We start from the raw sequence: 25554 nt of genomic DNA on the forward strand, positions 1-25554 counted from the left end.
TTTCATACTACAAATAGATTCAAACTCATGAGGAGCTATTTGTACTGGATACATTTTTCATACCCTTTATTCCCAGGTAGTCTATAAAACTTTTCTAGGTGCATACTACCTGATCTGCCACACACACAACAACTATATCTATGATCGTGAGCACAAATCTGGGTACAGAGTTACTTAAGGGACCACTTGGTTCTGGAAAACCATCATCAGGTACTGGTTTCAATAGACATGTCTGCAAAATGATTGAGCTTAGAATGAAAAATACATGAAGTGGCTATTTGTCACATGAGCTATCCTTGCATGCAGAATATTTGGATGGATGAATATTGGCAATCCACCGTCATTTCCAAAATTTGCCAAATTGTGCCGACACCAAAGTTTCCCTCCATACAGTAATGTAAGAAAAATCATGCTAATTTAGTATGTATATATATATGTATATATCTTGTACAGCACAGTCGGAACATGGCCACAGAAATCATCTCGTTTGTATTCTTCTAATTAAATACAATGTCGATCATTGAATATAGAATGGGAACTTGAATGTATATTCACCTTTTGCTGCATGGTGAATCTAGCTTGATCTTTTTGTTTGTAATTATCATCACAGTCAAAGTAGACATGACGCCATGGTCTTAACCCAGTCATCATGAACAACACACAACAAGCTGCTTGCCACACATCTAGTGAGAAACTTGACTGATGATGGTGGTATGACTGTAAATGTGTACAAACATAGATATTAGTAACACTTCAAATTCTGCTGCAAGGTACATATAAGTATTTTTTTACTGACCTCTGGAGGATTATAATGGCTAGTCCCTTGAGGATCCCCCCTGAATACATCGTTAACATTCCATTTATCAAGTAAAGTTGCACAGTCAAAATCCGACAACTATGGATACCATAACAGATACACAAACATTATGCAGTTACTGTTACATACAAACACATGTGTAAGTCTATTTTCCAAAGTTTTCATGTATATAATATCTAATCCAAAACAGCCAAGCTGTAAAAAAAGAGTGCGGCCCCCAAAAAGGCTATGGTGAAACCTCGGGTGAAACAAGTTAATGTTGTGCTACTTCTAAAAACCAGGCGCCATGCAGCTAGCTAACTCATCTGGAATTAACCATAGATAGTATATGCTACTATGAATTAACCATAACCAACTATTTTACAATAGGGTAGTTTTGGGTTGTGCAATAATATTAGCTAATTCTCGTATTCGTAATTCATGAAATTTTTGTAATTCGTTCAATTACGTTGCTATGCACTGCTTGTTAAACAAACCGCTTTTACTAACATATTACACACAGAAGTATCTTCTAAACTGTTTTATAGTTTGACTATCGTGTTTTTTCTCACAAATTCTCTCGACAAAGCTGCTCTTAATTTTCGTTCACGTACGTAAGAGATACGCCCCCTTTCAACTCGAAGCGATAGGCTATTCCTGGTAGTGTACGAGGCCTACACCGTTGTTTTTCAGTTGTTAAATGCCTGAAAACCTCAAGGGGAAGGTAGTTTACAAAGTCTGAGGAAAGTCGCCACACCCGTATTTCAGTCTGCCGAAAAGAAGCCACCTCAGAGCAAAGTTCACCTGTGCAGAAATTTAACACAGACTTCATTTCACTTTTACTTCTTACGTAAAAGCTGCTTTTACCATCATTTAAAGATTTTGCTCACGTGCATGCGTACGGACAAACATAGATAGGTAGATATGTAGATAGTACACACACACACACTTTTACGAAAACAATTTCAGTAAACCAGGCACGCACCCATAGCCAGCCTTGCGCACCTGGTTTAAAAAGTTGTGAAATCCCAGGTGGCGGCCAAGAAATGACTTCGATGGTAGGTTAATGGCAAAAATATTAATAACGACAATTCAGGTGAATTTGGTGCCTTGTATTTGTATACCCCACATAGGCCAGCTTTGGGGCTTTTTTAACCTATCTTTTTTAGAAGAAAAAGCTTTAAAGCAGATTTTTAATATTTTAACTATTTTAGACTTTATCAGTAATTATCATACAGTACGGTAGTACTGTATATTAGGGATCATGGAGATTTGGGTATTCCTAGCCAAAAAATTCACCCAAACACAAGCTTCACAACTCCATCCTGGCACCTTGACAATATTGGTTAGGTACAACCAAGCCCAAAAGTGCCTTCAGTACAATCCTTAAGGCTTCCAATAAATTGTTACGAATTTTTAAAAAAAATTATTCAATAGAATTTTCTACTGACTAACTGCCTGCCTGCCTGCCTGCCTGCCTGCCTGCCTGCCTGCCTGCCTGCCTGCCTGCCTGCCTGCCTGCCTGCCTGCCTGCCTGCCTGCCTGCCTGCCTGCCTGCCTGCCTGCCTGCCTGCCTGCCTGCCTGCCTGCCTGCCTGCCTGCCTGCCTGCCTGCCTGCCTGCCTGCCTGCCTGCCTGCCTGCCTGCCTGCCTGCCTGCCTGCCTTCAGGCAAGTGTAACTTGATAACGGCTAAGGCTATGGGCTTGATTTTTTCACTGTTCGGCATCGCTTCGTCCCAAGACGTGCCTTTTGGTATACTACAGTAGGTACAATGCATGCATCATGGACTTACCTTTGTCCTCCTTTGTGTCCCATTTATTTTTGCTGACAGCCCAAGGTGTCAATTCGCAGTAGGGAAATACATGGCTTCCCTACAGTATGTTTGTAATCGAGAATTTTCCATGGTGACTGGACTAATTTCAGAGATAATTCTAACACTGTTCTTCGTTTGTAAAGCTGTGTAACGGGCTGAACATAGCTGAAAGCGAAGCGTAATGGCCATTGCACTTTCGAAGCAGTTTTTATAGCTGGGACACGCGTTCAGATTATTTCTGGCGCCATCCTTTCTTTTGATGCAGTATGTGTGGGTTCACCAGTCATAATAATGTTTTAAAAAGTAAACAATAAAGTTTAAGGAAAAATTAGAAATTTTAAGTTTGATTAGGGATCGTAGAAAAAGTAGGGAAACAAGGGAGGTCGCCTACACCTGCAGATATACTAGTGAATATTTAATCCCTAATTCAGTCTTGGTCTAGGATATAGACTGGATTAGGGATTAAATGATATCTACAGGCGTAGGCGACCTCCCTTGTTTCCCTACTTTTTAAACCAGGCGTGCGCCCACAGCCGGCTGAAGGTCGGCTGTGGGCGCGCCTGGTTTACTGAAATTGTTTTCGTAAAAGTGTGTGTGTGTACCTATCTACCTATCTACATATCTACCTATCTATGTTTGTCCGTACGCACCCACGTGAGCAAAATCGTTTAATAACGGCAAAAGCAGCTTTTACATAAGAAGTAAAAGTGAAATGAGGTCTGTAGTAAACTTCTGCACAGGTGAACTTTGCTCTGAGGTGGTTTCCTTTTCGGCAGACTGAAATACGGGTGTGGTGACTTTCCTCAGACTATCTTCCCCTTGAGGTTTTCAGGCATTTAGCAACTGAAAAACAACGGTGCAGGCCTCGTACACTACCAGGAATAGCCCATCGCTTCGAGTTGAAAGGGGGCGTATCCCTCACATACGCAAACGAAAATGAAGAGCAGCTTTGAGGCTTTGTCGAGAGAATTTGTGGGAAAAAACACGTTAGTCATACTATAAAACAGTTTAGAAGATAGTTCTGTGCGTAATATGTTGGTAAAAGCGGTTTGTTTAACAAACGCTTCCTTAGCAGTGCATATCAACATAATTTAATGAATTACAAATATTTCATGAATTACAAAATATGAGAATTAGCTAATAATATTATTGCACAACCCAAAACTACCCTATTGTAAAGTAGTAATGCATAGTTGGTTAATTCATAGTAGCATATACTGTCTATAGTTATTTCCAGATGAGTTAGCTAGCTGCATGGCGCCTGGTTTTTAGAAGTAGCACAACATCAACTTGTTTCCTATGATCCCTTATCGAACTTAAAATCTATAATTTTTCCTTAAACTTGTACAAATTATATATATATATATATATATATATATATATTACATGCCAATTATTCCCTACAGGATAACTTGTTTGTAGCTGATTTCTCTACTGGGTGACTTGAAATGTAGCTGAACTCTCTACAGGGTGATTTGCTTGTAGCTGAACTCTCTACAAGGCTAGGGTCCTCTCTACAGGGTGACTTGTTTGTATCTGAAGTCTCTACAGGGTGGGTGATTTGTTTGTAGCTGAACTGTCTACAAGGTGATTTGTTTCTAGCTGATCTCTCTATAGGGTGACTTGTTTCTAGCTGATCTCTCTACAGGATAACTTGTTTTTAGCTGAACTCTCTACAGGGTTATTTTGTCTGGCTGATCTCTCTACGAGTAACTTGTTTGTGGCTGAACTCTCTATAGGGTAGCTGAATTCTATACAGGGTGACTTCTTCTAGCTGGTTTCTCTACAGGGTGACTTGTTTCTAGCTGATCTCTCTACACGGTGACTTGTTTCTAGCTGAATTCTCTACGGGGTGATCTCTGTTTGTAGCTGATATCTCTACAGGGTGATTTGTTTGTAGCTGAGTTCTCTACAGGGTGACTTGTCTCTAACCGTTCTCTCTATAGGGTAACCTGTTTGTAGCTGAACTCTCTACAGGTGACTTGTTTCTAGCTGATCTCTACATAGGGTAACTTGTTTGTAGCTGAACTCTCAACAAAGTGGCTTCTTCTAGGTGATCTCTCTATAGGGTGACTTGTTTCTAGCTGAACTCTCTACAGGGTGATTTGCTTGTAGCTAAAATCTCTACAGGGTGATTTGTTTGTAGCTAAACTCTCTACAGGTGACTTGTTTCTAGCTGATCTCTATATAGGGTAACTTGTTTGTAGCTGAACTCTCAACAAAGTGGCTTCTTCTAGGTGATCTCTCTATAGGGTGACTTGTTTCTAGCTGAACTCTCTACAGGGTGATTTGCTTGTAGCTAAAATCTCTACAGGGTGATTTGTTTGTATCTGAACACTCTACAATGTGACTTGTTTCTAGCTAATCTCTCAATAGAGTAACTTTGTTTATGGCTGAACTCTCTACAAGGTGATCTGTTTGTAGCTGAACTCTCTACAGGGTGATATGTTTGTAGCTAAACTCTCTATAGGGTGACTTGCTTCTAGCTGATCTCTCTATAGAGCAACTTGTTTGTAGGTGGACTCTCTGCAGGGTGATTTGTTTGTAGCTGAGCTCTATAGGGTAGCTTGTTTGTAGCCGAACTCTCTACAAGGTGACGTCTTCTAGCTGATCTCTCTACAGGGTGACTTGTTTCTAGCTGTTCTTTCTACTCCCTACAGGGTGACTTAATTGTGTCTAGCTGGGGGGGCATCCTTTTTTCACAGTTCAGCAGTGTGGTCCAAGAAGCAAGCGTGCCACACAGTGGGTATATTGACAGGAAGAAAGAAACTGTTATTTTCACACCTTTGTATCTCCGTGATCCGTTATCCGATTGGAACCAAATTTGCTTTAGAGTTACCTGAGGGGAGTCCACATTCCAAATTTGAAGGAAATCGCCCCAACCATTTCCGAGATACAAGCGGCCAAAGTTTTGATTTTTTTCATTGTGTTTTCTCTTCATCTTTTCGCACACTTTTCAAAAATTGCTATAAAACACAAACATTTTATCCGATCACGTTGAAATATGGCACACAAAAAGGGAGTCCAAAGGTGAATCCTAGTACCAAATTTGGTGCAAATCCGATGAATGGTTCAGGATTTATGATCAAATATTCTCGTGAAACAAGATTGATTTGTTGTCATGCTTACAGGGTAAACCACTTCATGGAATGAGTTGAAAATCGGTTTGTGGATAGGTCAACCATTGTAGGAGTACCTTTTGGTGGTTTGAAAGTAATCAAAATAAAGATCATGGAGATATGATTCGAAATTGAAGGTGTGCAACAATTGCGCAACCGAAATTTGTGAATAAAAATACCAATAATTTTTGTGCCTACCAGACAAACTGCTTAGAGTGATGAGCTGAAAATTGGTATTTAGCTGGAATAATCATGGTAGAAAGCCCTTGCAGTAGTACAGAAGAATCGAAGTACAAACCACTGAGTTATGATTTGAAAACCAACTATGTGTAGTAAATGCAAGATCAAGATACTCTAATAGAACAGTCACCCTAATAGAGCATTCAACTACATTTATAATTTACTCCATTATAGAATTCTATTAATTTAAGTTATTCTGTAGGGAGTTCAGCTGCAAAAAATTAATCTTATAGACAGTTAAGCTACAAGCAAGTCACCCTGTAGAGAGTTTAGCTACAAATAAATCGCTGTAAAGATTCAGAACATTACAAGTTCACACTAAAGAGAGTTCAGCTATAAACAAGTCTCCCTGTAGAGAATTCAGCTACAAACAGGTCACTGTGTAGAAAGTTCAGTCACAAAGAAACTACCCTGTAGAGAGTTCAGCCATACAAACAAGTTACCCTATAGAGATCAGCTACAAACAAGTAACCCTGTAGAGAGTTCAGCTACAAACAAGTCACTCTGTAGAAAATTCTGCTACAAACAAGTCACCGTGTAACAAGTCACCGTGTAGAGAGTTCGGCAACCAAAAAACCACCCTGTAGGAGTTCAGCTATACAAACAGGTTACTCTATAGAGAGATCAGCTAGAAACAAGTCACCCTGTAGAAAGCTCAGCTACAAACAGATCATCCTGTAGAAAGTTCCCTTATAAAATGTAGGACTATGAAGTTAAAACAGGCAGCCAGGAAATAGCTTTAGAATGATACTAATACCAATTAATCATGCAATGCAATAGTACTGTATAGTAGGGACCACAAAGGAGTAGGCGTGGCCCACAAAATAACATCACCCAAAAACCAGCCTCAATTTTCTCTGACTGGACGATACAGTACGTGGCATTGCTTTGATCCTCCCATGCTAAGTACAACATGCACAAATAATGGTGCACTAAAACCATCAGTGGTGATGTTTATGAGCAAATAACTAAACAAAGTTATGAGTAAGGTGTTGCAGTCTGTAGGTGTCTGTTGCTGTTTGTAGGGTTAATTCCTTTAATCTAATAGTATAGGTATTACTTTATTTTAAATTCATAATATACAATTGTGGTGATTTTTGAAAAGAGAAAAACAAGTCTGAAGATCAAAACAGGAAGTTCCCTTGACCTTCAGTATTAAATCTTAAGCTAAACTAGTCTAGCTATGCCTGCCCCTTCAAAATCAACTTTACAAAATACACACCATACACAATCAATTCATGGTTGTATGAAATATTATTTCATAGTACACTATTGTCTATCGCACTTATGCATGGCTTCCTTGGCCACTTAAACTACACAAATATACTATTCATCAACCAAAATTAACTACATTATTGATTCACAAAACTTAACAACTTGCTTACTTTAATCCTCTGCTCAGTGCTAGCAACCAGAATATTTCCAGCTAAAAACAAAAGTGCATAGTTAATCAGTACAAAATAACAACACGTGCATACTCATGCAGCTATACTGGCCAGCATTGGATGAAACAAGGCCAGTGTTTATTATCTATAGCACCATTGTACATGTGTACAGAATAATAGGGAGACACTTCAAGACCAATACAGCACCAGATGACACACAAACATAGATGGTGCTTTTAAGTATATACAGTACTTTTTAGTTGTCTTCTTTGGAGCGCTCATTTCGACTACTCAAACTACTAGTGTTTGGCCACCAACCTATCAGTAAGTGTCTATTTGTAATTGTAGAACAAACTGGTAATTTTACAAAGTTACACATGTGATCAGCTGTGCTATCTGAGCAGGGTTGCTTTTGTAAAATAAATTATTTCGGTAACTGTACAAGTGCATTGCATTTGTCCAATAATACAAGGACTCTGGTAAATGCAAACTGACTATAGAAGCTGTATGGATGAGAGATGAAAACACTATGAGCAAAAGTATGACAATGCATAACAGACAAAGATAATGTGGTACTTTTTGTTACAAAATCTATGGTTTTAATTCATTTACCAAAATTTCTCACAAAGACCTAAACACTTGCTGTATTTGGTTGGATTACTATAGACTATAGACAGAAATTTAGCAAGGGACAAAATTTTCCCAAATTTTAAGATCAACGGCAGCTTTGTGAACTGTGACTGGATTTTGGGAAAACAATCCAAATCGCACATTAAAAGTTTCAAGATAAATGGTTTTAAAGAATTCAAGTCAGCATAACTTGCCAAGGATACCAAGCACGCGTATGACATCTACACAAAAGATGCATCAATCTATTACCTTTCAGACCACTTCCAGTCTTTGTAGCTGCTTGTAGAGTTTCCTGCTAAACAAGATAGAAAATCTGAGCAGTTGGATGAGCGAAGTAGTATCACAAGTGCTCACAAAGGGGTGGAGGGTGGGGGGTGGCGGGTTGGGCAAGGGATAGATTTCAAAATGGAGGCAGACCACGATTGGAGTCCAGACACGAGATTACAGTGCTGTGCTGGCTCCCCAGTGGCTGGTATGTAGCAAAATCAACACAAAAAACGTCTGGCCAAGCTGTCCACCAGTAAACCAGTGATTCTTTCCAAGCCAGGTCCTTCACAAGACCTGAAACCACCATTCGAGCTCTACACACCACTCAGAAAAGATGTCTGTTGAAACCAGCCTCAAGTAGTTTGAGTAGTAGTGAGGGTCAAAACTATTAGTACAATAGTGTAGCTATCCACTGGAGGTGTTAGTTTGATTTTGCCTGATGTGTGATTTAGATCGGTTTTGTAAAATCTGATCACAAATATTATCAGGAATATGCTCAAGGTTACATGTATGAAGAGTGTTTTCTGGAATTTTATAATAAAAATGTGAGTTGTTTATTACACAGCTTCAAGAATATTTTTCACTTGAACATTTTTGCCTATATGGCATACCACTTAGAACACTACTTTTTCATGCTTGGGCACAAAACTGCTTTGTACTGTCAAATTACACATAACATGAACCAGACCAGAAAGTGTGTTAGTGTTTCCTAATAGTGTTGTAAAGGGACACTATGACCCTTTTAATTACTCTATACCACACTTTTCAATGTACAGTAGAAGACAAATAACAGTATACAAAAATTGCAAAAAGCAAACTCTCATCTGATATAGATTCAATTTGAGAATCATATCAACACTAACATGCACAAAGTAAGAGCCATGACAATTAAAAAGGTATACAAAGGAGGTATATGTGTTAGCCAAAGCATTGCCACGAGTGCTATATGAAAAAATATAGCATGCAAAAAAGTGGATAAGAGACAGCTGAGTGCTATATACGGCCTCGAGACCATGCACTCTTTGAGTGCCATATTTTGTATAGCATGAGCAAGGAAATGCTTAACTTCCAGCTTGAGTTCAAGTTGGTTGAACAAGAACACACACACACGGAATTATTTGAAACGTACCAAGTAGCCTTGAAACAACCAATCCATTTTTGAAAACGACAAGATGCACCATGGAGATCCTCTGGAGTGATTTCTTCTCTTGCTTTTGAGAGCTTTCTTCTTCAGGTAAATCAGGATTTCACTAATGCAGAGTTCTATAACTACTTCCATATACAGTAGCACTGTGGTCACGTATACTGTATAGGGAATTATTTTCAAAGCAAAAAAAAGTGCAGAAGGAGCAAAATCTAAATTTCGAAGGTTTAAATTTTGAACAAATTAATGGAAATTTGTGTCACATGTCACAAATTATAAGATATGCTTGCCAACAACTGACTTACTGATGGAATAATTCCCATCCCTATGCACTAGACAGAAATTTCAAGCAGAGCAAATTTTATTCAGCCACTGGCTTGATCATGCCTATGCTAGAACTGCAGCAGACGGCAGCAGACGGCATCAAAACTCAACAATGGCAGATCTGGATTAGCTGTTTTCTAGCTATTGACACAGCAATGATACTGTTTTCCATTACAATCACTAACACTGAGCTAAAACATGAGCGATGATGTGTTTATGCCAGAGAGGATTATAACTAGTCTTCGTTGATCTGGTCAGATCAAAGTCAAAGTTGATCTGATATGAACTGACATTGTATTAGCAGCATGCGTATAAGCATGCCATCATTTTAAAGCCACACGCATAATAAGTCTGTAATAATAACATTATGATGATTTGATATCATGTGATGTTTTGTGACATGCTATAGCAACTATAGTCATATACTGCAGAACATTTAGAAGCCACTTACGCAGAGTGTGAACATGTGGTAGAATGGTGTAGATTGTAGTTCACTAAAAGGTGCAGGTTCAATTCTCCAAACTAGACCCTTTTTTTCCCACTTTTTAAAACCTTTTAGGTACACCTTTTTAGAAGCCCTTTGAAGAGTCACTGACTGTTCTATTAGAGTATATCTATCTTTTACAGTGGAAAGTGGTCAGTCATCCTTGACCGGTTCAGTAGGTAATTGGGCGGTCTTCGAGCTAATTGGTCAGTAAATGTCCAATGGGCGACCGTTATAATACACTCTGGTCTATGCCAACATGTTTGATCATGTGAAAACAAGTTACTTTTACTTGTGGGAAATATTTTCAAAGGTCTTGGGAATTTATTTTTGAAGAGAAGAGCCTCTTTGAAATATCTGAAAACCCTTCAAAAATTATCTGCTATACAGTATAGTACTGGACACATATATATACATAACACTGTGGTGGCATAGACGATTCTGTATGGCAAATATATAGCACCATTTTTTGATCTTTCAACCAAAGTTCTTAAATATTTTGTAACATTTATCTTACGTTTAATGTTCCTGTGTAGAATCCTGAACTTTGTGTGAAGGAACTCCAGTGCACTGAACAACTGGTAGGAGAAATCTGATACTTTGTCAAAGGGTAGTGGTCCATTTTTAACCAGGAAGGAATGCAATGAACCTAAAGGATAGCAGGCATTGTATTTGTGCTATTGCTTATGTATGAGAGAGATACAGAGAGACACAGAGACAGAGACAGAGACAGACATACACACACACACACACACACACACACACACACACACACACATACACACATACACACATACACACACACACATATAGCATAGATATATATCTCTTTATAGGGACTGAAAACAACATAACACACTCAGATACTACCTGCAAAATTAATATCACTGGTTAGATATAAGACACCCACTTGCAGTTGCTTTTAAGAGCAAAAAAAGGTAAAATTTTTTCTTACTGTGGTCTATAATTGTATGGATGTTTGTATATACCTTGGAAGAAAACCGAAACAGCGTGACATAACAAGTTATTCTGCTGGAAATTGTTGTCAGCAATGACTTCAGTTGGCATTGCTCAACCTTACAAAACCCTAATGTGATTTATAGAAACAGAAACACATCTGTATAGCAACATCAAGTTGTAACTAAGGAAATATGGAATATGCAGTGTTTGAACTAGTGTATGCCACTTATAAAACCATTCTTAACATTCTAATGAATAACGAGGTTTTAATTAATGAAAAATTGTCGATACAAGAACATGTGTACAGAGGCTATGGGAACAGAAACAAGCACAGTTGCTGTCTCTTTGGCCAGCTTGTATTCAAGCTAAAATCTAATGCCTCAAGCAGACGAGTTAAACAAAAATAGTATGATGACAGCACGCATTGTTCACAGGACTTCTCACAAAACCTGCAAAACTCCATCAAAGGCCAATAAAATTAGAATGTGACACATATTATGGATCCACATCCTTATTTTATTTCTGGTACATGAAGTATTTCCAGCCCCTATTAAGAGTCGCATAGTATATTAAAGCATACACAAACTAACATGACATCAACTCCATGTAAATATGCAGCAACAAAGGAGGGTCCATGAACGGAAGAACGTTTGGCTTACGCACAACAGTCACTCCATAATAGTCTATTATGTGAGGGCATACATGTTCTTCGAGGTACTTCATTTTAATACTGCAATAGACTTCATCCAAATTCCTTCTTCCTTTTGGGCTCGAGTCCAGTAAAGTCTACAGATAAAATACATTGTATCAAGATATACTGTACAGTAGTATAGACTGAAAAGAATTATGTGGGTGTGACTCTTTGTGTCAGAAGTTGTTAGCATGTTGTATCTGGTGAGCCATGTAGATGTAATGTGTGGTGTATGTACTTGCATTAAGCATAATGTACGTCTCTATCTGCTAGTGTGAATGTTGGTATTATCATAATTCTGTTATGCAAAAATAAACCCCTTTGGTATTAATGCAGTCAATGAAAATCATGTTTTGTAGTTGCTAGGCATGTTGGATCACTGTTATATGTAAGTGGGTACATAACTATGTAAGTGGGTACGTAACTTTGTTAATGATGTTTGCAAATTTTATTGCCTCCAGCTACTGTGGTTACATGTGTTTGGTACCCACAAGTATTTATTTTGCTAGTGCTGCAAACCATGTTCACTAGTAACAATAGCTGTAATGAAGAGTTCAGCCAAAGGATAAAAACACATAATTATACAAACAGACCACAATACAATAGAAAACTGAAAACAACTGCCAAAGTAACTTTCATAAGTCACAAACCTAAATTTCTTATTCCAAATACCTTACTAGAGAAGTGACTCATTAGATTTCAGAGGTTTAAAAGTACACCACTACAAATGGGACCATGAATAAGCGTCCTGATAAACAAAGTTCCTATGTATTGTATCCATCGATCAATGCATTATGATGACTAGTCTGTTTCCTAATGAAATTTGTATATGATTTGACACAGTTAAGAGTTACAAGTACTAAAAGTTATTATTAATAACATACCTCCTTTACAGCAAACTTGAAGGGACATTCCATCAACTGAGCAACCCAACATGATCCTGCCCTGCTTGTACCAACACGTTCACACCTTTTCCAGTGTTGATCCTCAACAAATTTCCCGTGGGTACACCCAAACAGTAGATGCTATGTACACAGATAAAGTATTTATTCCATTCTAAGAATAACAATTCACTACATGCTATACAAGGACTCAGTCAAGTTACATTTTAAACATCGACAAACAATGGATAAAACCACAAATTTTACTTCCTGTGGTAATTAATAAGTATTTATACACTATTTTAATACAAACAGTACTAGGACGGTGTAACATAACATGCATGCTTTTAAAATGCTGTTATTTTATCACTTGTTTACTTTTAAAGGATTTATAGAACTTTGCGTGGGCGAGATCAAAGGGAAAAGTGTACTTTAAATTTCATAAAGTACACTCTCAGCTGGCCAACAGCTTCATCGACCACAAAGAGTACTTTATTGCACCGCAAAGAGTGCTTTATTCGTTCAATAAAGCACTCTTTGCGGTGCAATAAAGCACTCTTTGTGGGCAATAAAGCACAGTTGCCCAAGTGCCTTAGTGTAGGCTAATAGCCTACGGGGCTCGCACCAGTACGACTAAATCACCCAAGCCGGTGAACGCTGATAGCCTCGCCGTGCTGAGTGATCAATCACCCCAGCCAATACAATTTCTACCACTGGATTGCTTTTATAGACTTACCTAAATGCTTCGATGATGGGTGGGAGAAGGTAACGTTGCTGTTACGTTTGTTAATGTAAACGGACAAGTCCTGGAGATATCACGGAAATATTCACCATGTGACTCACAATAGAATCAATTGTGGGTTGTGAGCAAAACCTGCCAAAAGACGCAATGAACGTCTACCATGCCAAACTATGGAGAACTACGCGTGAGTTACTTTATTAAACTGGTTTGTGTGTGTTCAGGTTGCTAATAGTTCGTGCAATGTGTGTTAATTACGAGTTCTAGTGTATGGTGAAGCTACACGAGTAGAAAGTTCCATAAATCATTTAAAGCATAGCCTTGCTCGTGCTATATGAAAAATAAAGTACTCGGCCGCGCGCCTTATACTTTATTTTTCATATAGCACTCGCGGCTATGCTTTAACATACACATAAAAGAGTATTTTATAACAGTTGGCTAATAATCCAAGCACGGTTCATAATGCTCCTGTGAACCACTACCAGCATCACATTTAAACGATGGATAGTTTCTAAGACATGTGTGCATTTCTCCAAGTGATCTGATGACACTACAGCTCATCCTCAGTAGCACTGTAGCTGTATAGTAGATTCCCCAAAACAAAATGGTGTATCCCAAAATGTTGCCACTAAAATCATCATAGAAATGGTTTGCATGATTAAAAGCACTTTTTGAAAGAGTTTTAGTGTTTTCCAATGCCAAATCTACTATTGAAATCTCTAAAATAAGGCCAAATATTAAAATTAAAAATCTATTTTTGGTCTGCCTACAATGTTTCGTGCTGATCCAGCAAGTCTACATCAACAGTCTGTGGGTAAGCTGCCCATATCCTAAATACACATATAGTCATTACAACTACACTACTTACAATTACAAACTAATTACAACTATCTACGGTACCACCCAAACATGTCATTTCTCACGAGTGTGAGTAATTAAAAAACTCACTAATTAAAGAACATGGCAGCCATTTCGTTCGCGAGTTATTATCCTTCAACTAGAGGGATAACGACTCGCGAGTGTAATGGCTGCCATGACCTATAATTATAATCGTGCACACTTGCGAGAAATGATGTTGCGCTTGGACGGTACCATACTTATAACTTAGAGTTCTACTTATCTTATCAAAACTGTGGAGAGTAGATTGGGATTGGCATCTTGAACATAGGCATATAAAATGTAGACTGCATGAATTATCAGGATAAAATTAGTGAGAAGATGATAAACATGAAATATATTTCAAACTGTCTTTTGATGGAGTCCATTGATTGATTGACTGATGATTGATAATTGGTAGTTCATACAATCCCTGTATTCTCCCTCCTAAACCACAAAAGGTTTGAGGTATGATGGTTAATCTATCCAGGTGTTGATTTTCAGTTGTTTTTTTCTCATAAGCAGTTTACTCTGTAGGCATGACAACATATTCAGCATGCAAAATAACTTTTCAGACATGTGCTGACACGAACATCAAGCAATTTTGGGCTTGATCACTGAAAAAAAATCCATGAAACAAGAAGAAATTGCTGATGTAATTAACAAGGTTTGGGGTTACATTGAGTAAACCCACAAATCCCTATTTCAACTCATTTGCTGGTGTCATTCAAGGTTTTTTTTGATTTACTTGATGTTACCACAAGCCTTGCTCATTACACCATGGATCCCTTCTTGTTTCACAGCGATCTCTATTCCTTATTTAAAACTTTCTAATTTTAATATGTCTAGTATTATTATTCACAATTTTGTTTCACAGACATAGCAAAGTTTACAAGGAGAATCTGGATATAAAAGTAACAAGGCTTGCTGAATGGATCACTGTGACTTACTTTTGATTTTGTGTTCAAATGAAAACAGTCAAAACTGGACTGTTTCTTCTTGTCAAAATGATTATACATGCAAAGCCACAAAAGATTGCATTCAGAATTGGATCTGCAGATGTGGACTGCTTGTTTATAATAAACTCTATAACACTCAGGAAGTATGCAGAAACTTTGTTGCAAAGTGATTTCTTGCCGTTCTGTGATTACTGTACGTAAGTAGGGCAATCTAAATACTCTAATAGAGCAGTCATATACCAAGTGTATACAAGAATATGAGCGTACACTAAATTTGACGGCTATCAAAGTCACCAGTAACGTAAATCCTAGGAGACTCTGTATACACATTGAAATTTAATCAGTTTCTTGTGTGGTTATACCAAAAGGATGACTGCATCATACCAGGAGCCCATAATCACCACAAGGTGCATTGCGGCACTTATGGGCTCCTGATCATACAGCATGGTAGTACTGTATTATTAGGGAACACAGAGGTTTGCACTGTCTCACAAAAAAATATTGACTAGAAACCATACCTTTATGGCACCTTGGGGTTATTGATTAGGTATAACCAAGCCCATAAATGCCTTCAGCCCAAAATGCTTCCAATTAATTGCTACAAAGCTTTAAAACTATTTAGTGGAATTTTCTGCTGGCTGACTTACTAATGCCTTCAGACAAGCATAACTCAATAATAGCTAACACTACTGGCTTGATTTTTTTTCTGCTAGATGTCACTTTAGCTTGACAGGTGCTTTTCAACATACTGAAATGCATCATCATGGACTTCCTACCTACGTAGGTGTTTTGATAAAGTCATGAAAATATACATGTTTAGAACTTAGCTATTATTACAATGCAAACAGGTGGTCTTTGTGGTATTTGTAAAAGGTGACCATGAAGTGGTCTTATTAATGAGGTCATTAAGTATACCTCAGCTCTTTGTACCAAGGTGGCCTTTGTAAAAGGTGGCTTTTAAGAGGTGGCCACTAAGAGTATTTTACTCTAGAATACATGTATATAATGATTTGACCCATAGGCGGTGGAGACGGGGGGGCCAGGGGGGCCATGGCCCCCCCCCCCACTTTTTGGGACACTGTTTGCAAGAAAAGATTGAGATACTCTAATAGAACAGTCACAGTATTCAGAGAAGCAGTGTAGCAAATTCCTTAGCGACGTATGTGTAGTTATAAATAAGGAGATGTAATTGGTGGAGAGCAGCTATTGTCAGCAGGCTGCTACCTTTTTTTTTTTTTTTGGTCGTCAACTTACAGCTAACCTGGCCCCCTCACTCTTTGGCCTGCTCCACCGCCCCTGATTTGACCATTTCTGTTTTCCATTTCTGGTTTCCAAATAAACTTGCTTCACACAAACACACACACACACACACACACACACTACGTACATACATCACACAAACAAAATGATGTCAAATACGTTGCATAAGCAGTTCCAATATACAGACCTCTCTTAATATTAATATCTCCTGTGGTGGTGACCTACAGATCACTTGTTGATTGATGCAGTCCTGTCTCTGACAAGATTTTGTACTATCCTGCCAGCACTTGTCCTTCAACTGTGCAGACAAACAATATGACTGACTTGGGTGATATATACATTTATGTATGTGTAGCATGTGTGTATGTGTAATATGTGTGTGTATGCGTGCGTGTGTGTGTGTTCTGTAGTCAATGGTTCCACCGCCACGGAGATCTGACACGACATTGTCACTTTTGTGGAAAACAGCTTGTCACTGCACTGGTCCTACACACCTGTAACTTAGGACCCTGCTATCACTGAACTCAACTTCAGTGGGAGGTCAAAAGGTGTGTGTGTGTGTGTGTGTGTGTGTGTGTGTGTGTGTGTGTGTGTGTGTGTGTGTGTTGTATGTGTGTGTGTGTGTTGTATGTGTGTGTGTGTGTGTGTGTGTGTGTGTGTATGTGTGTGTGTGTGTGTGTGCGTGTGTGTGTGTGTGTGCGCGTGCGTGCGTGCGTGTGTGCATGTGGATGTGTGTTCATGTGGGGTGCATGCTCTAGTCTCTGACTGCATGGTGGAGACCAGGCAGAGGCAGGGGATTCCCCTGTGTTGGCCTTGTAAACCAGAATTACATACATATACTCAAGCACTTTTTGAAACAGGTTGATGATCCAGGCCACAGTATTGTCGAAAAGATCTAACCTGGAGGTTCATTCATCTGGCTTAAATAAACAGTCTGGACTAATTCAACATCCAATCTTATACCAGTAGCGAGCAAGTTTTAATGTAGTATGGAAAATACATTTTACAATGGCATTACTAGACTACTAGCACTACTCTTCGTAATCTTGTTCAATGTCTAATATGTGATAGATTCCCATTATTATTAGCAGTGGCCTGATCAGAAAGCAAAGTAGTTAAACCCCAGGTGCTTTTTTCTGAGTATATACACAAAAATTCAAGTGAGTAATGAATAAAACCTATTCAATAAGAGAGTTTATACAGCATGTATTGTATGGTTTACCATATAAACATGTCTAGGTGCTTAATGTTCAGAAGAAACTTCAAAAAAGTTCTAAGAAAAAGTTATTACAAATACAAAGAGAAAATTTAGAAATGTTAAGACCATAGTAAAAAGGTAGGGAAACAAAGGAGATTGCCTACACCTGCAGATATATTAGTGGACATTTAACCCCTACTTCAGTCTGACTAAATTAGGGATTAAAAGTCCACTAGTATATCTGCAGGTGTAGGTGACCTCTACTTTTTTCTATAATCTCCAATTGAACTTTTAAAAAATTGTTTGTTTACTTTTTTGTAACAATACGAATGATTCCTATTTACAAACATAGGGAAGCCATCACACACTACTGCATATCAACACCTTGGGCTGTCAGCAAAAAGAAAAGGGACACAAAGGAAGAGAAAGGTAGTTCCATGATGTGTGCATTGTACAAATGTACTGCAGTTTTTGCCAAAAGGGCCTGTTGGGCTTGAAGCAACATTGGAACAGTGATAAAATCAAGCCCATAGCCTTGAGTTACGCTTGTTTAAAGGCAGGCAGGCAGGGGCGGGCAGGCTGGCAGAAAAATATTTAAGTTTTGGTGATTTTTTTTTCAACCAGGCATGTGCCCCACAGCCTGCTGAAGGACAGCTGTGGGCATGCACCTGGTTTACTGAAATCGTTTTCGTAAAAGTGTGTGTGTGTGTGTGCGTGTGTGTGTGCGTGTGTGTGTGTGCGTGTGTGTGTGTGTGTGTCTATCTACATATCTATCTTTTTCTGTATGCACCCACATGAGCAAAATCGTTGAATGGTAAAAGCAGCTTTTACAGAAGTAAAAAATGAAGTCTGTATTAAACTTCTGCACAGGTAAACTTTGCTCTGAGGTGGTTCTTTTCGGTGGTCTGTAATACAAGTGTGGCGACTCTCCTCAGACTTTGTGAATTACTTTCCCTTCAGGTTTTACAGACGTTTAACAACTGAAAAACAATGGTACAGGCCTAGTAGACTACCAGGAATAGCCTATACCTTTGAATTGAAAGGGGACGTATTCCCTACACATGCGAATGAAAATGAAGAGCAGCTTTGAGGCTTTGTTGAGAGAATTTGTGAGAAAAACATGATAGTCAAACTATAAAACAGTTTAGAAGATACTTCTGTATGTAATATGTTGTAAAAAGCAGTTTATTTAACAAGTGCTTCCTTAGCAGTGCATAGCAATGTAATTGAAAATTTCATGAATTACAAATCTGAGAATTACAATTATGCATTATTGTGCAACCAAAAACCTATTGCTAAAGGTAATAAAATAGTGATACACAGTTGGTTTATTCCAGATGAGTTAGCTAGCTGCATGTCTCCTGGTTTTTAGACATCAACTTCTCATATCCTACGTGTTTTCTTGTTTTTAATGCTGTATTTGACTAATATTATTCTTAAAGATGATTTTCGTCGCATAAGATGTCTCTAGGATGATTTCAAAAAGTGGCACTTTAGGCAGCACGCATCACTGTTGGCCTTACTTAAACAGTACTACTGTACTGTTTGATTAATAGATTTGAGTACTCTAATAGAGTGCAAATTTTTCGAGCACTTATATAGAATGTTCTAGAATTTCCATTGATACATGGTAGATCTATGAAATACAGTACCATTCTGGTGTAGAAACTAGAACTTTCATTTGTAAGGTATAAATTAATTGGGATGACCAATCAACAGCAGTGGCAGAGCGGTGAAAGGTTTGGGTGTATACATAGATGTGGAGGTCCTTGGTTTGAACCCTAAATAATTGTTTTGACATTTTTTTGCGCATGTTTTAAAAACTTTTTTGGTGACTGTTTCATTAGATTATCTCGATTATGCTTGTTTCATATGTTTGGTTTTTGTTTATATCTCTCAGTACTTTCAGATCACAAAAGGTCACCTATCTGCATATTTTTAAAGTTGTTTCTGTCAGTAATTTACCTTGCAGGCGTGAAAAAAATTGTACTTGCAAATTTTGAGAACTGCTCATAACTTTGCACTACTTTTACCATTTGTACACAAATTGGAATACACAAATTGGAAGATAAATGTGCTATAATATTTTCTTTATGCCCTCCAAATTTGAAAAGAATCTAATATGGCTTGCATGAGTTATGGCAATTTTTGTAAGTGGTATGAAAAGAAAATTACATAACAGAAGATGAAGAAAAATACGAAGAAATTTGAAAGTACATATCTCAAAGACGGCTGAACTGATTACACTCAAATATGGTATCCAATCCCGAGGATGTTTCAGAGACAATATAAGCTATTTTTGTTTAGCAGTTACTGAGATACCAATGTGTGAAAAATTCATTTTCTTTATTCCTATAATATACACAAATGCATTGGCTTTTCTTAGCCGCACAACACACTATCGCGAGTCCTGATGTTACAAAAAGTATAAGCAAACAAGTTATATAGAGCCTTGGTTATCCAAACCCCAATGTGTCTCAAGCAATGGTAAAAGTGTTCAGATAAGTGAATTGTTCAGATAATGAAGCCCATACATTTATATACTGAGCTCTGCTTATAGAACACACACTTGTACTCAAATACTCTAATAGAACAGTCATTTCCAATTTCAGATAAACGAGGGTCAGATAACTGAGGTCTATTGTACAATGAAAAATTAGGAAATGTAAGTTCAATATTATTAGGAATCAAAGAAATAAAAAAAGTAGTGAAAGAAGGGACAACACACACATGTACACGCAACATACAGGGTACTGCTCAAACAAAACATTGTCTCGCAAGAGTACGAGCGATTAAAAACTCACTAATTAAAGGGCGTGGCACCCATTTTGCTCACGAGTATTTATCCCATTTCATTTGAGATGAATACTCGCAAGAGAAATGGGTGTCACGCCTTCAACTAGCAAGTATTTTAATCGTTTGCACTCTCACGAGATGACGTTACATTTGGTTGGCTTTCTTGATCATCTGTCTAACAACCCCTCATGAAGGCCACCAACCTGCACGGTACCAACTTTTTTGAAAATCTGCCATAAGAAATACTCTGACTCTGTAATCTTACTGTCAAGAAGCATTTCCTGTCATAGTTAGCAGCAATTAAAGCACAACCTATGCTTGTGTACAAGAAAATCAGTATTCAAGAGGTATCTTGAGACCAACACAGCACCCATGCTGTGTTAGCCTATTGGCATGTCCCGTACTTTATGTATTGCATAATGTGAGCCTGAAGCGAAAGTTTAAATTGTGTTTCTTTCTACAAAACTTTGAAAATTTCCATAGGCATGTATATGGTTTCATCTACCTGTTGGACTTCTTTTATATGAACCAATAGAGCATGATTATTTATCTTGTGTTGATATCAGTACTATGGCAGCATGTACACATGGAAACATTGAAATTATTCGCCTTGAATTCAATTATTAATCTATTATCCAAAGCTGTTTGGAAGCTAAAACATTGATGAACTAACAGAGCACCTGCAGGAAAGTAAAACAGCAGTAGTGGAAAGAAAAGATGGACCATTATTCCTTGGACACCACAAGAGTACTATATGGAAACACCAAGAACTACAGTTACAGTAGCTCAGTAGTTGAAGGGATAGCATCAGGTAAATGTGATTATTTGTTGTTAGCTGTTGTACCTTATATATGTACATGTTGTATGTGTAGATTAACAGACACCACACACCACACACACACACACACTTACCTTTTCAACTAGTGGAGCAATGAAATTGTTTAGTTTTGTTGTCAAAATTGATTGCTACAAATAAATACAAAAAACACAAATGTGTGCACATACATGCACACAATGCTACATGATAACATGCAACAAAACATGAATACACAGCATTATTACCACAAGTATGTGCATTGAGACAGTAAATTCAGTCCTTCACTGTTTTTCTAAACTTGAAAAGAAGGGCTATAGAGCCACACAACACACACAGACACACGCAAGCATGAATGAATGCACACAAGCACGCATACACACAAAGCAAAGCAAGGCCTCAGCTGCAATGCTAGCACGGTCATGCCTGCCCAGTGGACCCACACTGGGACACCTTCGCTACTCAAGTGCCATGCCATGGGTCAGTACAGGACTGGTAATCTGAAGGAGGCTGTGCCATGTCTCACAGGTGAGAGTGTGGGCGTCCAAAGTCCCACCTGGACCTTCACCCACATTATGCGAAACATGGACAGTTGGCATTTGCTTCCCCAGGTAATTATTGATCATGTAGAGAGGTGCTATGCTACAAGTCTCCCTACAGAGAGTTCAGGTATGCTACAAGTCACCCTGTAGAGTGCTCAGCTACAAAATGTCAACTTGAAGACAGTTCATGGGATAATTTTATGGCACCAAATTTCAATGAGCAAATTGTGAAAATATACATATAAGCCACAAATATGCACTCATCCCTATTCCTGTAGTAAAGAAAAAACAAGTAAACATGGAAGCCCCTATGGCCAGCATTGGGATATGCAATTACAAGAAGAAGTGATATCTACACTACATTGTGAAAAAGGGTGTGGTCCCCAAAAATCTAGGGTGAATAAATCTGAAATCCAAGGTGGTGGCCAAGAAATGGCTGATGGTACATAGGTAAAAAGTTTAATAACAACAATCAGGTGAATTTGGTGCCGAATCCTTAGAGAAGACAACAGAATTCAACTGATTGTTGATATGAAATTTTTCACCATTAACCTACCATCACAATCATTTTTGGCTGCACCTTGGATTTCACATATTTTTTCATCTAGGCTCTTTTTTTTTGGGGGGGGGGGGGGGGGGGGGCATGCTATTTTCAAGATGTGGGTTTTTTTGTGTACATTTCTATTAGAATTTTTGCAAAAATCATGGGCAATCTCTGTTATGAACTACTAGAATTACTACAAACCTAACACACACACACACACACACCAGACAGACAAAATCACCTTGACAATAGCACACCAGCTGATGTTATCAGGACAACTTCCCAAATCTGAACAATAACGACAGTTCACACAATGATGATACTGCCATTTGAAGAACTGACGACAATGGTCACACCTCTCTGTATGGAATAAAATAGATAATAACATGTGTGCCAACTAAAAGTGTACCCATAGAATACAGTGTAAATAGTGTAACTAAAACCATTTTGTCATGGTGAATTCATGACCAATATGTTTCTAATACACAACACAACAAATCACTCAGTAAAACACAGCCATGTACATCTAATTGATTTTACTAGCAACTGTAAACTTGTAGCTAACAATAAGGTGAAACAAACACACACACACCTCCTCTACAAGGCATTGCACAGCTTTTCCGATGACTGATAAACCATTTGATGTATTCACAGAGGTCACTACACTTCTGGACAGCACAATTGTTAGTATGAGCCAAATTAGACACCACATGATTAATCTTCACATCATCAGACTAGAGAACAAGATATGCAACTGATGAGTAAGTAGTGCACCATTTATAGTGGAATTTAATGATGCAAACAGTATGGTAGTACTGTATATTAGGGATCATGGAAGTTTGGGCTTTCTTGCCCAAAAAAAATCACTCAATTCATGTTTCCTCCATAACAACTTGGCGGTATTGGTTAGGCATAAGCAAGCCTCCAGAATAGCCCCAAACCCTCCAACAAGTTTCTATGGAATTTCTTATTTAACTGAATTTTCTACTACCTGACTATGTACGTAACTAACTGATGCCTTCAGCCAAACATAATTCAATGCTATGTGCTTGATTTCTTCACTGTCCAATGTCTCTTTGGCCTGAGAGTCCATGCACCATGGACTTACCTTTGTCCGTATTTGTGTCCCACTTCTTTCTCCACTACTGTGTAGCTCCATGATGATGCAGTGGTATGCCAAAAGGCACGTCTCGGGACAAAGCGACATCAAACAGTGAAGCCTTGAGTTACACTTGCCTGAAGGCATCAGGCAGGCAGTTAGTCAGTTGAATAATCTTTTTTTTTTTAATTTTGCAACAATTTATTGGGATCGTACTGAAGGCACTTTTGGGCTCAGTTATATACTTAACCAATACTGCTAAGGTGCCAGGATGGAGTTGTGAAGCTGGTTTTTGGGTGAATTTTTTTGGTTAGAAAAGCCCAAATCTCCATGATCCCTAATATACAGTACTACCGTACTGCATGATTAATAGGCAATAGTTATCAGAGTACTGGCTTGGTAATGGCAAAGCTCTAGCCATGTGCTGACTGCTACTCTTACTTCCTTTAGTAAGAAAATTAGTGTTGCACCAATATGAGATTTAGCCAATATTCTGATAACCGATACTGGATAATATTTTCAAGCCAATAAACGTAGCCGATCTGATATAGCACAGATTGTTTATTTTGTAGCAATTTTTACTAGAAATTTGATTGTGAAGGACAAATTTAGCTTGTTTATATTGGCAGCATTGCTACAAAAACTATACTGAAGCAGTGCAATAACAATGGTGCAATGTAGAAAAATGCAACTTAGTGCATTTGTAAACAACATTTGGTACACACAAGTATTTCTAAATACATACATATTATCTGTATCTGTTGCTATTTCATCATGGTGCAAAAAATACAGCTGATATACAGTTTTTCTGATAATTGATCCAATTATCAGTGCAACACTATAAGAAAACATTGCTCAATTTATCTCCACAAAATATGCATGTTATGATATATAATTAGAGCACAGTTGAAAACAGCCTAATGCTGTTTCCCCAAACAAATAATCACACACACACACACAACACACACACACACACACAAACAAACACACACATACGTGTACATGCACGCACACCTGATAGATCTTCAGCTCTATGGGTTCTGGTGGGGGCTCATCACCTGAAGGTCGGCTACCCTCTTGTAAACTGGTGGTGTTTGTAACTTGTGTGATCCCAGTGTTGATATGAGGTGATGACATGGTTGGTGTTTTCTTGTAAGTTGGAAACAATCTGTTACGAAACTCGCGCATTTTGTTTACATCTGGTGACGAAGTGTGTGATACAGGTTTACCACCATATTCTGGCTTGCCATTTCGTCCACCAATGTCTAATCCATTACTTTTAGCACTGTGATTGACTACAGAGTTAGACATAGTTAGATGCCTGTCCTTCACAGGGTTAACATGGTGCAATTGGTGCTGCTTTGCAATTGGAATAGGAGTCCACAGATGAGGATTCAGCCCATTGGGTTGGCGGGTGAAAGAAACAGGAGACTCCATTTCTGCAGGGCTATTTTCAAAGGAACTTGGGCTAGGAGATCTACTGTGAGAATTTATTTCAATCTTAGATGGTCTTGGTGGTGTAGCTATGCGCGCCGCTGGTTGTGTTTCTGCCTTCTCGTCTTCCATCATTATATCTATTAGATCCTCGTTCAAACTGTACAACATAGCCATTTCATAATTTCCTAAAAACAAAGCAATACAGACAAAAAGCCGTGTGGACAAAGTTACTTCAAAATGTATATATTACATATTACTAGTTACATGTTTCATAAGATGTTTTACATTTGGTACCAGATAATTTTCAACTGGTCATGGTATTTACCACCAATTAGAAACGATGTACCACAACATGTCTAGCAATGAAATCAACAATATCACAATGACAACATGTCAGTCATAGCACATTGTTTTACTGATGAGATAGCAACACATTCCATTAATCAAAAATAACTGCAGTTATATAATATCCACACAAAAACAGCCAAGCTGTAAAAAAAAATGGTGCGGCCTTAAAAATCCTGGGTGAAAAAGTTGTGAAATCAAAAATGGCAGC

General features: G+C 38.2%; 1 protein-coding gene across 4 annotated transcripts in view; it reads right to left on the minus strand.

Annotated features, from left to right (window-relative positions):
• The window catches only part of LOC136260545 (uncharacterized), a 58079-nt gene that overhangs the window by 27510 nt on the left and 5015 nt on the right, over positions 1-25554 (minus strand). For 3 of the 4 annotated variants that reach the window (XM_066054327.1, XM_066054329.1, XM_066054330.1), the window contains exons 2-12: positions 24576-25183; positions 23055-23196; positions 22704-22822; positions 21475-21528; positions 16756-16866; positions 12738-12878; positions 11753-11948; positions 10720-10851; positions 7354-7394; positions 797-895; positions 556-717 (exon numbers count right to left, since the gene is read on the minus strand). In XM_066054327.1, the coding sequence (XP_065910399.1) occupies positions 556-717; positions 797-895; positions 7354-7394; positions 10720-10851; positions 11753-11948; positions 12738-12878; positions 16756-16866; positions 21475-21528; positions 22704-22822; positions 23055-23196; positions 24576-25183 (1805 nt within the window). Of the gene's footprint in view, positions 1-555; positions 718-796; positions 896-7353; positions 7395-10719; positions 10852-11752; positions 11949-12737; positions 12879-16755; positions 16867-21474; positions 21529-22703; positions 22823-23054; positions 23197-24575; positions 25184-25554 lie in introns of those variants that run through there. The other variant, XM_066054331.1, reaches the window with a different exon arrangement.

Source organism: Dysidea avara, chromosome 7 (genome assembly GCF_963678975.1).
Source record: "Dysidea avara chromosome 7, odDysAvar1.4, whole genome shotgun sequence".
NCBI classification, from domain to species: domain Eukaryota; kingdom Metazoa; phylum Porifera; class Demospongiae; order Dictyoceratida; family Dysideidae; genus Dysidea; species Dysidea avara.